Source organism: Amblyomma maculatum, chromosome 9 (genome assembly GCF_055883805.1).
Source record: "Amblyomma maculatum isolate TAMU_Amacu chromosome 9, ASM5588380v1, whole genome shotgun sequence".
Classification (NCBI taxonomy): domain Eukaryota; kingdom Metazoa; phylum Arthropoda; class Arachnida; order Ixodida; family Ixodidae; genus Amblyomma; species Amblyomma maculatum.
The window spans coordinates 72,081,364-72,093,744 of record NC_139352.1 but is presented as its reverse complement, the minus strand read 5'-3'; the positions used below and the strand labels follow the sequence as shown (position 1 = coordinate 72,093,744).

General features: G+C 45.3%; 1 protein-coding gene across 1 annotated transcript in view; it reads right to left on the bottom strand.

The window, feature by feature from the left end:
- The window catches only part of LOC146179385 (uncharacterized), a 50,403-nt gene that overhangs the window by 9,645 nt on the left and 28,377 nt on the right, over positions 1–12,381 (bottom strand). Inside the window, exons 3-5 of the mRNA XM_084580183.1 lie at positions 8,937–10,839; positions 3,955–4,112; positions 1,099–1,145 (exon numbers count right to left, since the gene is read on the bottom strand). Coding sequence (XP_084436309.1) covers positions 1,099–1,145; positions 3,955–4,112; positions 8,937–10,839 — 2,108 coding nt within the window. The remainder of the gene's footprint in view (positions 1–1,098; positions 1,146–3,954; positions 4,113–8,936; positions 10,840–12,381) is intronic.

Sequence of the window (12,381 nt, the reverse complement as noted above, 5' to 3'; positions counted from 1 at the left end):
TAGTGACCTTAAATTAGTGCCTGGTCTTTTAAGACCACACCCATCAAACTGTTTTAATTAAATGCAATACAACAAGTTCTGCCCTTCAAATATCAGCATGCATCTAAATCCTGCCAAGACTCGACTAAACAGTCATGACAACAACAAAGCTGACATTCCAAATGCTCTACAAACTGAAGGATGAATGCTATGCACTGCAACGGGCACACAAGGGGGGAGATGAATGGACTGTAAAAGTCTCCTCCAGGAGTCCAGAAGCTTGGAGGCAATGTCAGTGTCGCCATTTGTCTGACGCAATACGACCAAGCCCACACCGCAGCTGTCTTCGCAACGCATGCTGTACCGATGCTCATGCTTTATTAACACAACCCAAAGACAAATGCAGCAGCTGCTTGTACGTGCACTGCAGAAATAAATGACCCAACTGCAACTGCCATTCTCAGTCATGTGCAAAGCTTATCAGAAAAGTGACAACATGTGGGGCTTAACACCTCCATGGCCGGGATTTGGTCCACGACCTTGGGCTCACCAGCTGAATGCTATAGCCACTGAGCTATCACGGCAGATGCCTTGTCAAGGAGCCTACACTTCCACGATAGGGATCGACGGGAAATGTGGCACAAGCCAGGTTACGGATATTTGATGCAATAACATAGGCCAATGTTTGTCAAATAGGGGTCCACAGACCTTAGAGTGTCCACAAAACCTGTGCCAACAAAAAATAAAAAGGAATAATAAATGAAAATAAAAGAAAGAGGAGGTGCAATAGCTCTGGCCTGCTAGACACAATTTTGCAGGCTTAAAAGCACAGAGGTTCAAGGCAGACTTTAGCTTTTCAAAGTGAAAGAAGCGCGAGAGGAGTGCGGAAATGGAGAGAGCGCTCGAGAGAGCACATCTACGGCATTTTGTCCGAAGAGAGAGCAGTGCAGTGTTGAGAAGAGTCTAATCCCTTCTAGCGGTACGCATACCGGCACCACAGTGTCGCCTCTTCCCATGTCCTCTGCAGGCCATGATGTGCTCTCTTTCACGGCAATAACGGGGCTCACCAGCTTACTATATACTAATGATAAGAGATCAAATGGAATTCACTGTACTTACACTTATGCCGTTCATAAACATGCCGTTGAAGCCCAGAGAATTTCCCCCTGCAATGAAGATATGCAAAAAAGGCAAACATTTCAGCAAAAAGCATGACTGCACAAACGCTAGATGGCAATGAATAAATTATATTTTTGTGATAAGCGTCCTGCACGTTACAAATGGTGAAAGGTTTCCCTAACAAGCCTGAGTATGACTGCCTAACGGTACTCGAAGCAAATTCTGACATCCTTCCTTATCATGATCATCATGGTTCCTTATCATGTACTAAGGTAAGGAGCCCTTATAAGGATTACACATAGAATAAATCAGAAGACAATGCAAAGAGTACACAATTTTTTCACCACACCAAACGTTTGCACAAAAATGAACAGTCTAAAACTGATAAGCATCCCAACCATGCTCGCATCCAGAGGAGCTGCGACATTTTGTAAAGATAAATCCTGTTCAATGATGCTGCCCATTCCTGAACGGATTGCGACAGATCTGTAGTGTTGTATCCGATACTACTGAGCTAACCCTCGATAAAAAAAAAAAAAAAGAAACCAGTCCTGAACATTTTATTCCACTTCAACTGCAATAAACATTGGAAGCAAGTTATCAAAAAGTGCGCTGTGCGAAATCAACTAGAAAAATATGTAATGCATATGAAGTGCTTGAAACATAGCACCATTACACACACTGCACACCTTGTAAAAACAACGGCAACACTAGAAATGCCACAGCAACACAAAGACTGAAGTTTGTGAACTTGTTCCAAAGTGACCACTCCACTTGCCAACAACATACTAAAGCATCTTCTACGACTCAAACCTAACAATCCTGTTTACTAATGATAAAAACTGTTCTAAGAAAGTAAAGTCTTTGCCAGTTTCCTCAACTAAAAAGAACATGGTGTTCACCATAGTTTTCCGGTGTATAAGACGCACCTCTCATATTTAGAGGCTTTCAGCGAAAAACTTGGTATACAAGCAACCCCCTTTTATAAGACGCACTTGAATTTTCCTGGCTATGGCAGCAATAAGACTTGACTATACATGCTACAAGCTTGCGCTACCAGCACGAATTGCTCCGTGCCTGTGAGAACACTCTGGCGCGAATTGCCAGAAAAAAAAAGAGCAAAAAGGCAGCACTCAAGCACTAACCCCCTCCCCCCCCCCCCCGCCGAACAAAATATCTCACACAGGCAGAGCAACAACACCTTATTTTTACTCCTCGATGCCTTCAAAGGTTTCATCTTCTAACACGCTACCTTAAAATTTGCCGATTTATGGTGGCGGTGCTGCTACATAAAATGCACTAGCAATTTTTTTTTTTCATAGAAAAGCTGCGTCTTATATACTGAAAATTATGGTGCTCGGTTCTAACGTGCATGCGAACTTTATTTGCTGTCATACCATTACCGTTAAAGGCAGGGCCAGGGCATACGTGGCCCCCAAATCTTATTTTGCCTGATCTGAGCTACTTGTGACATCCCTGCTACTGTTTGGCTGAAACATAAAGAGAAAGACTACACTGAAGAAGAAATTCAGAGGCAAATAATTTACCCTGTGCGCTCGAATACCATCGAGAAATCCAATTTACTAACACCATACACCCCATTCCGAAGAAGAGAACAGGCCACAAAAGTTTGGAGTCTACCGCTTTAAACGGACGTTGAAGAGAAACTGAATTTTCCCATGAAGATGACCTACTATGTTCCAAGTATAAGGAAGCAATTTTTATTGAGAACAGTGCATTTATAGGCTGGCAACAGCCAAGAAATTAAATACCGGTATCACCACTACAATTCGTTTTTCAAGCAAACTACAATGAGATCAAGAAAATTTTTTTTTTCTCGTGGATCACCGAGGCTTAACTATATCCCCATTAAATTCTGAACAGGGATCACACAATTCTCTTGAAGCGATGTTACGAGTGTGAACCGAACAGCATTAAAGAAAAAAAAAAGTTGAACCTTTATATCAAATTCCCCTCAGTAACAAGTTCATCATTTGTTGCCAAACAAATGCCTGCGTAGCCTGAAAAAGGCATAAAGCAATTTTCACTGATAACTGAATGACATTGCATTTAGGCACCCCTTTAAAATGCAACTCTACCAGCTCGGATTTCACTGAAACGTGCATGGTATGCTCGCCGCTCATTTCTGATCCTTTGTGCAAAATTTTGTAGCGACGCAAGGTTTGAATGAACTTTAAAATGCCCCATTTCGTGGGGTCAAGTGGGAATATTTCTGCGCATAACTTTAGGTGTGTGTTGTCACAGAACACACGGCCATCTATACTTGCTCTGCTTTTTAGGGAGGACAAAGTATCGAGCTTGTTTTCTTTGTTTTTTTTTTTTTGTTTTACTCAAATGTACACAGTATGCTCGCCGCAGATTTCTGGTCCTTTGCGCACACTTCTGTAGTTGCACGAAACTGAAATGAACTTTAAAATGCCCCATTTCGTGGGGTCAACTGAGGATATTTCTGCACACCGTGTTAGGTGTGTGTCGTCACAGGATGTATGGCCGTACATATTTGCTCTGCTTTTTTAGGGAGGACACAATTTCAAGCTTGTTTTTCAGCGTTCCAGACCCTAAATCTCCCCAACAGTTGCCAGTTCAGCCACTAGCTCGCACGTGACATGTTTCGCGACAGTTTCTACGACGACATATGTTGGTATGTTGCGACAGCACTGTTTGTTGAAAGCCCAGTTTTGGTTCTGGTATCCTACTTTTTGCTTTTTAAAAGACTTCCACTCAGCCCTTTAAAAGGCTGTCTTTTATACCGGAAAGAGGAAACTCCAGGGAGTGTCGTGTCATCAAAGAACACCCAGAGTTGCCCTTGCAATGAAAGCAAACGTTTGCGCTCACCACAGACACCATTAGGTAAGCCATGGTCACCATGAATGCTCCCTGAAGATGACGTGGGCGAGGCTTCGCTAGAGGCCGCATGAATGGACGGCGGACTGCGGTTGTTCCTTCGTCTCCGCGGATTCACGTCTTCCGTTATGCAAAGGCCTGCCTCTTGGCTGCAAAGAAAAGCATTAGAATTAGTGCCATGACTAACAAGGAAAGCAACAATACTAACAAGAAAAGCAACAATGTGACACTGGGCAGTTTCCTAGAGAACAAGTAGTGTTGCATGAGCATGATGGACAGATGCAGTGGGAAAGAAATATAATAACAAGGTTACTCCAAAATCAGCCATCTTCCTGGTGAACCAGTGCCCCAAAACTATGCGAGTCAGTGGCCCATGCCTGGTCAAGATTGGTAAATCAATATGCTGCCACTTTCAGCAAAGAATTTGACAGTCACTTTACTAGTTAGATTTACTAGACACACTAGTCACATTTATTGGTTAGATTCGTTTACTTATAGCACCCCAAAAGGCCCAAAACGAAAGCTATTACATGGGGGGGCCTGTTGCAACTTGCTTCACTGAGATCCTTCAGGTTGCAGTGAGTAAATAAAAATTAATAATGTAACTAGAAAGACGCCAGACGTTCCATCCTGTGTCACCAACCATAAAGACGAGATCACGGCCCAAGCCAATAAAAAGAAATACTGAAAAAGTAAACAGCATCAGTCCTCTAGTGTCTTTGGGTAGCACCATGGTTCACACTCCTGTCTTTGATGCCATTCACACATTGCCAGTGCACCATGTATGGCCTGATATTTGGCCGAAGCATTCTTCATTCTTGCAACTCATAACCAGTTCAAGTTCAGTGACCTCCCTAGTGCATATACATGAGCTAACCTCGTGGGTTAATTCAGTTCACTATGGCCGAGCCACTACCACATTATTACCACCTGCACTCCTCGACAGAGTGATGCAATTCTTAATTTGAAAATAAAAGAGGGAGGAGGAGGAAGATGAGGAGGAAAGGCAGGGAGGTTAACCAGTAAAAGCAACCGGTTTGCTACCCTGCACTGGCTCCGCTGGACAGGCCGCCATTGGAAACTGACCCTGGCAACGTTTAATGCTAGAACCCTTGCTAGTGAAGCTAGTTTAGCAGCGCTGTTAGAGGAACTAGAGGGCATGAAAAGGGATGTCATAAGGCTTAGTGAGGTTAGCAGGCCGAATGAGGCATATACTGTACTGAAGGATGGGCATGTACTGTGTTATCGAGGTTTACCAGAGAGGCGACAACTAGGGGTAGGTTTCCTAGTCAATAAGTATATAGCGGGTAATATAGATGAATTCTATAGTATTAATGAGAGGGTTGCAGGCATCGTAATTAGGCTTAATAAGCGGTATAAACTGAAGGTTGTACAGGCCTATGCACCTACATGTAGTTATGATGACCAGGCAGTTGAAAGCTTCTATGAAGATGTAGAATCGGCAATGCGAAAAGTGAAGAAGCAGTATACTGTACTAATGGGCGACTTCAATGCCAAGGTAGGGAAAAAACAGGCAGGAGACAAGGCAGTAGGTGACTATGGCATTGGTTCTAGGAATAACGGGGGGAGTTACTAGTTGAGTTTGCAGAGCGCAATAACTTACGAATCATGAATACCTTCTCCAGCAAACGGAAGAACCGGAAATGGACATGGAAAAGTCCTAACGGAGAGACTAAAAATGAAATCGACTTCATAATGTGTTCAACCCCCGCCATTGTGCAGGATGTAGAGGTAATCTGGAAAGTTCGATGTAGTGACCACAGGATGGTGAGGTCCCGAATTAGCCTAAATCTGAAGAAGGAACGCAATAGATTAGTAAGAAAGAAACCCATCAACGAATTAGCGGTGAGGGGGAGGGCAGAAGAGTTCAGGATCTCGCTAAAGAATAGGTATTCAGCTCTAACTGAGGATGGCGACATTACCCTAGAGGCAATGAACAATAATTTCAGAGATATCATTACTGAGTGCGCAGTAGAAGTAGGCGGTAGGATAGTTAGAGAGGATACCGGTAAGCTGTCTAAGGAGACGAAAGATTTGATTAAGAAACGGCAGAGTATGAAAGCTTCCAATCCAACAGACCAGATCGAATTGGCCGAGATATCAAAGCTAATCAATAAGAGCAAGGTGGCCGATATAAGGAAGTATAACATGGAGAAAATTGAGCATGCTGTAAAGAACGGGGGAAGCCTTAAAGCGGTAAAGAAGAAATTGGGCATAGGCAAAAACCAGATGTATGCGATAAGGGACAAGGCGGGCAACGTCATCACTAATATGGACAAGATAGTCAAAGTAGCCGAGGAGTTCTATACAGATCTCTACAGTAGCCAAAGTAGTCAGGACCGTAATGAGATTGGCGGTAGGGAAAAACAGTCAGACGTTCCACCAGTGACGAAGGACGAGGTCAAGAAAGCACTAGAAACTATGAAAAGGGGGAAATCAGCTGGAGAGGATCAAATAACTACAGATTTGCTGAAGGACGGGGGGGATATCGTGCTAGAAAAACTGGCCACCCTGTATACGCAGTGCCTGGTGTCATCGACGGTACCGGAAGCATGGAAGAATGCAAACATTATCCTCATTCACAAGAAAGGGGACTCTAAGGACCTTAAAAATTACAGACCAATCAGCTTACTGTCTGTTACGTATAAGGTATTTACTAAGGTAATCGCTAATAGAATCAGGACAACCTTAGACTGCAATCAAGCAAAGGATCAAGCAGGGTTTCGGAAACGGTACTCTACTATCGATCATATCCATACCATCAATCAGGTGATAGAAAAATGCTCGGAATATAACCAGCCCTTATACATAGCATTCATTGATTACGAAAAAGCATTTGACTCAGTTGAAACCTCGGCGGTGATGCAGGCATTGCGAAATCAGGGGGTAGACGAGCCGTACGTGAAAGTGCTGGAAGATATAGTGGCTGCACAGCAACCATAGTTCTACATAAAGAAAGCAACAAAATTCCCATAAAGAAAGGTGTTAGGCAAGGAGACACAATCTCCCCAGTACTATTCACAGCTTGTTTAGAGGAAGTATTCAGAGACTTGGAATGGGAGCAGTTAGGGATAAGGGTAGATGGAGAATACCTCAGTAATCTGCGATTTGCTGATGACATTGCCTTGCTAAGCAACTTGGGGGATGAACTGCAAATAATGATTGATGACCTAGACAGAAAAAGTAGAAAGGTAGGCTTGAAAATCAATATGCAGAAGACTAAGGTAATGTTCAACAGTCTCGGGAAGGAACAGCAGTTTACATTAGGTAGCGAAATACTGGAAATAGTAGGCGAATATGTCTACTTAGGACAGATAGTAACCGCAGATCCGGACCATGAAAAGGAAATATCAAGAAGAATAAGATTGGGATGAAGCGCATTTGGCAAGCACTCGCAGATTATGACTAGCAGCTTACCGGTATCGCTCAAGAGGAAAATATACAACAGTTGCATCTTGCCTGTACTTACCTATGGGGCTGAAACGTGGAGGCTAACCAAGAGAGTTCTACTTAAGTTGAGGACAACCCAGAGGGCTATGGAACGAAAAATGGTAGGGGTAACATTAAGAGATAGAAAGCGTGCAGAGTGGGTCAGAGAAATAACTCAAGTTACCGACATTCTAGTGGAAATTAAGAAGAAGAAATGGACATGGGCAGGACATGTAGTGCGAAGAGAGGATAACCGATGGTCGCTTAGGGTAACAAACTGGATTCCAAGGGAAGGAAAGCGTAGCAGGGGGAGGCAGAAAGTTAGGTGGGCGGATGAGATTAAGAAGTTCGCAGGGGTCAAGTGGATGCAGCTAGCACAGAACCGGGTTAAGTGGAGAAATATGGGAGAGGCCTTCGCCCTGCAGTGGGTATAATCAGGCTGATGATGATGACTGGGGGAAGGCGATGAGTGGATATAAAAGTTGTGAGAGAGGGATAGTTGAAGTTAGTACAGTCACAATAGAAAATAAAAAAATTTCTTACCGAACTGCATACATGCACTACGGTCAGGTAAGCCTCAAGAACAAACTGTAAAATGCCCTTCAAAGGAGGCCCTCTATCATCATCGGAGTGTAGTCGCATACTTTGATGTAAGCAGCGCACATACAAAGATTTGGGAATACCTAAGCTTCGCCTTTGACAGTATGGCGTGATGGCTTTAATGGCTCCCTTTACGAATCATCATTGGTGTAACCACAAACTAATGCTTAACGTGCTTAATCATGAACCCATCAATTTATGCCTCTATTTTAGCTACCACACAACAGATATACAGCTTCGCTTCAACCAAGCTGTACGAGTGTGCCTGCGTGGCTTCCCAGCTTCGATATACTTTTTCACCTGCCCACCTGAAAAGAGCTAAGTTGGCAGATCCAATGAACACAGTCAAGTCATGTGACCTCATGACGTCAGACAACCCATCGACTAATCAGCAGCGAGCCTAGTCAACTGCCAACTACCACCTGACCGAGGCAGCAGTCTAGTGATTTTTCGCTCAAAATGCCAAAGCTAGACTTTCTGGAAAAAAAGGAAGGTCGTTGAACGCTATCATGTGAACACAAGGGAAAGACAGACCCCACAAACTCAATGCCCATTGTCAAAAAACACTACTTCAAGACAGTCACTTGCCATACAATCGTCACAGCACACCAAGCAGACAAACGCGGAAAAGAACACCTCCTCACGTTCCAGAAGTAAGACATTTCTCCCAAAACAGATAACAAGGCCATAATGGTTGTGCCCATGCTTCCAACAGCAATCTTCCTGGCCCTCACGTGGAGTGTGCTGAGACACGCACGCACTCGGGCAAGAGTGAACAGCCAAGCCACTTTTGACGTCAATAGTATGCCCTGTAAGTCTTTCACAGATGCGAATCTGGCAGAAAAAACTTGGGAGGAAAAATACTTTTGACGAAATCTCCTAACACGCATGCAACACTAGCAAAACAAGAATGTGGTACTCACATTTCTCGCTGGAAGTCGTCGTACGAAGGTCCTCCATGATGTACGGGCGACTGAATCTGCAGATGCTGACCAAACTCCTCGGGACTCAGCTGGAGAACACCGTGGGGCCTCATCCCCTGCCACACAAGGTCGCAGCGCACTTCCTCACGCGACCCATTGCTGCCCACCATGTAATCCAGGGCCACTGCGTCCCCTCGGCCAAGCACCTCGGACAGTTCCTTCAAACACAGCGAACCGTCTCGGTAGAAAACAGCACTGGTAAATTCAACCTTCCTCGACTCGTACGAGCCAGGGCTTGCCTGATCCTGGACCTCAATTATACCGCTACTGTCTGTGACATTCGTGACAATTCCCGTTGCACCCCGATAAATCACAATGGATGGCTCAACACTTTCGGACATGTGGCCAAAGCTATCATCCTTGTGGAGGTCTCCAAATTGATGGTTGAAGTCCTTTGGAGATGACAACAGGTCGTGGGTCTCGAGCTCTAAGTGCTGCCGCAACCCATCGTGGGTGTCGACATGTAAGTGCTGCCGCAACCCATCAACTAATGAGTGCGAAGAGGCAAGAGGCAGCCCTGAACTAGCTCCCAGGTCGTCCTCCTCCAGCTCATTGACGTTCCCGGCCGCAAGTCCATCTTGGATCAATTCCATGATATCCGATTCATCGTCCGAAAGGAAAACTTCGTTACCACTCTCGTCGGCAGAGTCCAGACCATCCTTGTTTCCAAACTCACTAAGCCACACTGTGGTTGCCTGCCATTTAACCTTCTCAGATGGCTTTTGGCTAGGCTTTGCTTCAAATCGTACTCGGTCGTTGATGGTGAACACATCAGGTAAACTCTTGATGGTGTCGCGAGGAGGCAGTGCAACATTATTGAGGTGGAAGAAGGCACGGTCACGATAGCTGGTGCCAAACTTGATAAATCCAAACTCTGGCTTGACCATCTGTATGAGTCCATCACGCTTGATTATCGTACCTGGAGCAACTTCACTTCCCTCCGTCTCACTTCCCGAATGGCAAGGAGGAACATTTTGTATGTTATGTATGGTGGTCACCACCCACTTAGCCCTGGCAGTAGTGTTTTTGTTTAGGTCAGCATCGAATCGAATCTTGTCTCCAACAGCCAGAACTTCAGGCAGCGCGGGCACAGCAGTCCCAAGGTACCTCTCTATTTCGGCAGCGTGAAAAAATGCGCACTCCTGTTCTTTCTCCAACTTAATAAAGCCAAACTCATCTTTCAGGGTCTCTATAGCACCGATTCTGTTCACAAGCGGCAGGAGCACGGTACTCTGGGGCGCTGGCGATGACGAATCAGGCGGTGAAGACGCGCCTGCACCTTTGATGCGCGTCACTCGGCTAGCACGAAACTTGGCCTCACAGTCAATGGGTCCCACTTCGGCATCAAGAACAACACCGTCACCAAGTTGGAGACCAGATGAAAGCAGGCTAGAATGCTGTCCATTCTCGAACGAGCGCAGACTGAAGTAAACACTCGTGCTGATTGGTTGCTGCACGGAAATGAACCCGTACGTCTTGAACATTCGGTACACTTTTCCTTTCGCCCCAACTAGCTTAGTGGTGGTATCGTCATCACTGTTTGTCCCCGATGATGCCCCCCCCGCCTGTTTGCTAGTAGTCTTCGAATTTGCAACATGTACTTGATCGTGATTACGGATGATGAAAATTTCGGGGAACTGCTCAAGCACTCTGCGGATGGAATCAACATTGCCACCATATTTCAGGCGAATCTCAGCCGGAAGTTGAGACAGGTGGCCAGTAAGCTTCTGAATGGAGATACCTGGATGAGACTCGACTCGTTTACGGAGGAACTCCTTCAACGTTTCACGGGATTTGCTGTTCCCGTTCACCATGGCTGGGCAAGATGTTTGTAACACCATTCAGTATGCTGAAAAGCAAAAATCACTTATCAGACAGCATACGGTTCAAAAATCTGCCATCGGCTGCATGGACGTCTCAAAATGAAGTGATAAGCAAAAGATAGCGTTCAAATATAACAACTTTCACACATGTATGATGTAATAAATGACTGTGTAGCAAGTACAGTACAAGACACCCAACAATGTATAATAAATCTGTAGTTTCCTTAGAGTCAACCGTGCAGCGTCTCCGACTGCAGCAAAAAAAGTACAGAAGTCCGGCTTCGATACAAGCTGCCATCAAGTTTCCGACCGCCAAAGCATAACTTGTGATTAGGCTCAACTACCTCACAGATAAGTGAACGAGTTCTGAACTAAGCTGCAGCTGTTCTCGTCGTCCCCATCCGTTTTCAGAGAGGTTCGATTTCGCTAATTTCATCTGGAAAAATTCCAATATTCTTGCCAGTTAACCGTTCCCTCGCTTTATGATAAGGGCGTGAAAGCCACTTCATTTCCGATGGTTTCCAACACACTTAACTGACACAAAGCGCTGCTGCGTCTTACTGACCGGCACGTAAACGCTGCGGTCCAAACACACTTGTTAAACTACATCTATCCAACGCTTAAACTATAAAAATAGAAATCGCTTAGTGCCGATCGAACTGCTACAGCAATCTGATTCCCACACAAACAGATTCTAAAAACAAAAGCAAGGAAATCGCCACGCAATACACATTAGATGACGTCAGGCAGAGCTACGACTTAAGAATACCACGTGTTTCGAACAATGTCCGGAAACGCCACTCAATGCCAATCGGCATTAACGCTCGCAAGTGCTTGCAGGTTAACCAAACTGTTGCAATACGCACCATTCGCTTGACGGCAAGTGATTCGAATTTCCGCGGTCTACTACACTTCGCTAAACGTAGCCCTGGAATGTTGTGCCGAAAGCAACAAGTGGCCATTCGTTCGCTAATAAATTACAGCCGATAAAAAGTTCCCTTCGCCGTCAACAACGAAAGCAGCTGCGTGATCAACGAAACCCTGTACGACACAATTAGGGGCAGAGGTATGACATGGCACTTGAGAGATACGGCAGCGCAGCCTCAGATAACATGCTGCGTAGCGCATTCGTTCTCGGATAGACGAGTACTCACCTGCGTGATGGGCGTCAGCTCCAAGTCATGAACTCCCACGTGTCCTCGAGACGTTTCGTTTTTATCCCTGCACACGTGTACCACGCGAATTCGACGCCGAAACGAAGAGCCTTCCCCTAGCAACACAACTGCCCAACTGACCGACAACTTTCAACGCGGCTGCCTAGATAAACCAACCAAGGGTGGCCGGGCCTTGAACCCGTCACCAGGCGGATATGGAATGGACGCCGCCACGTACGTAGTTTCCGGCGTTCCGCCAATGCTGATCGGTCACTTCTGCCAGGACACTTTCGCGTAGTTTCAGTTTCGAAAGGGCGCCCTTGTTGCCTTCGTTCAAATTTCTTGGTGTGGGTGCGATGTTTGACATCTGAACCGACAACGCGTACACAGACAAGCACAAGAAACGAA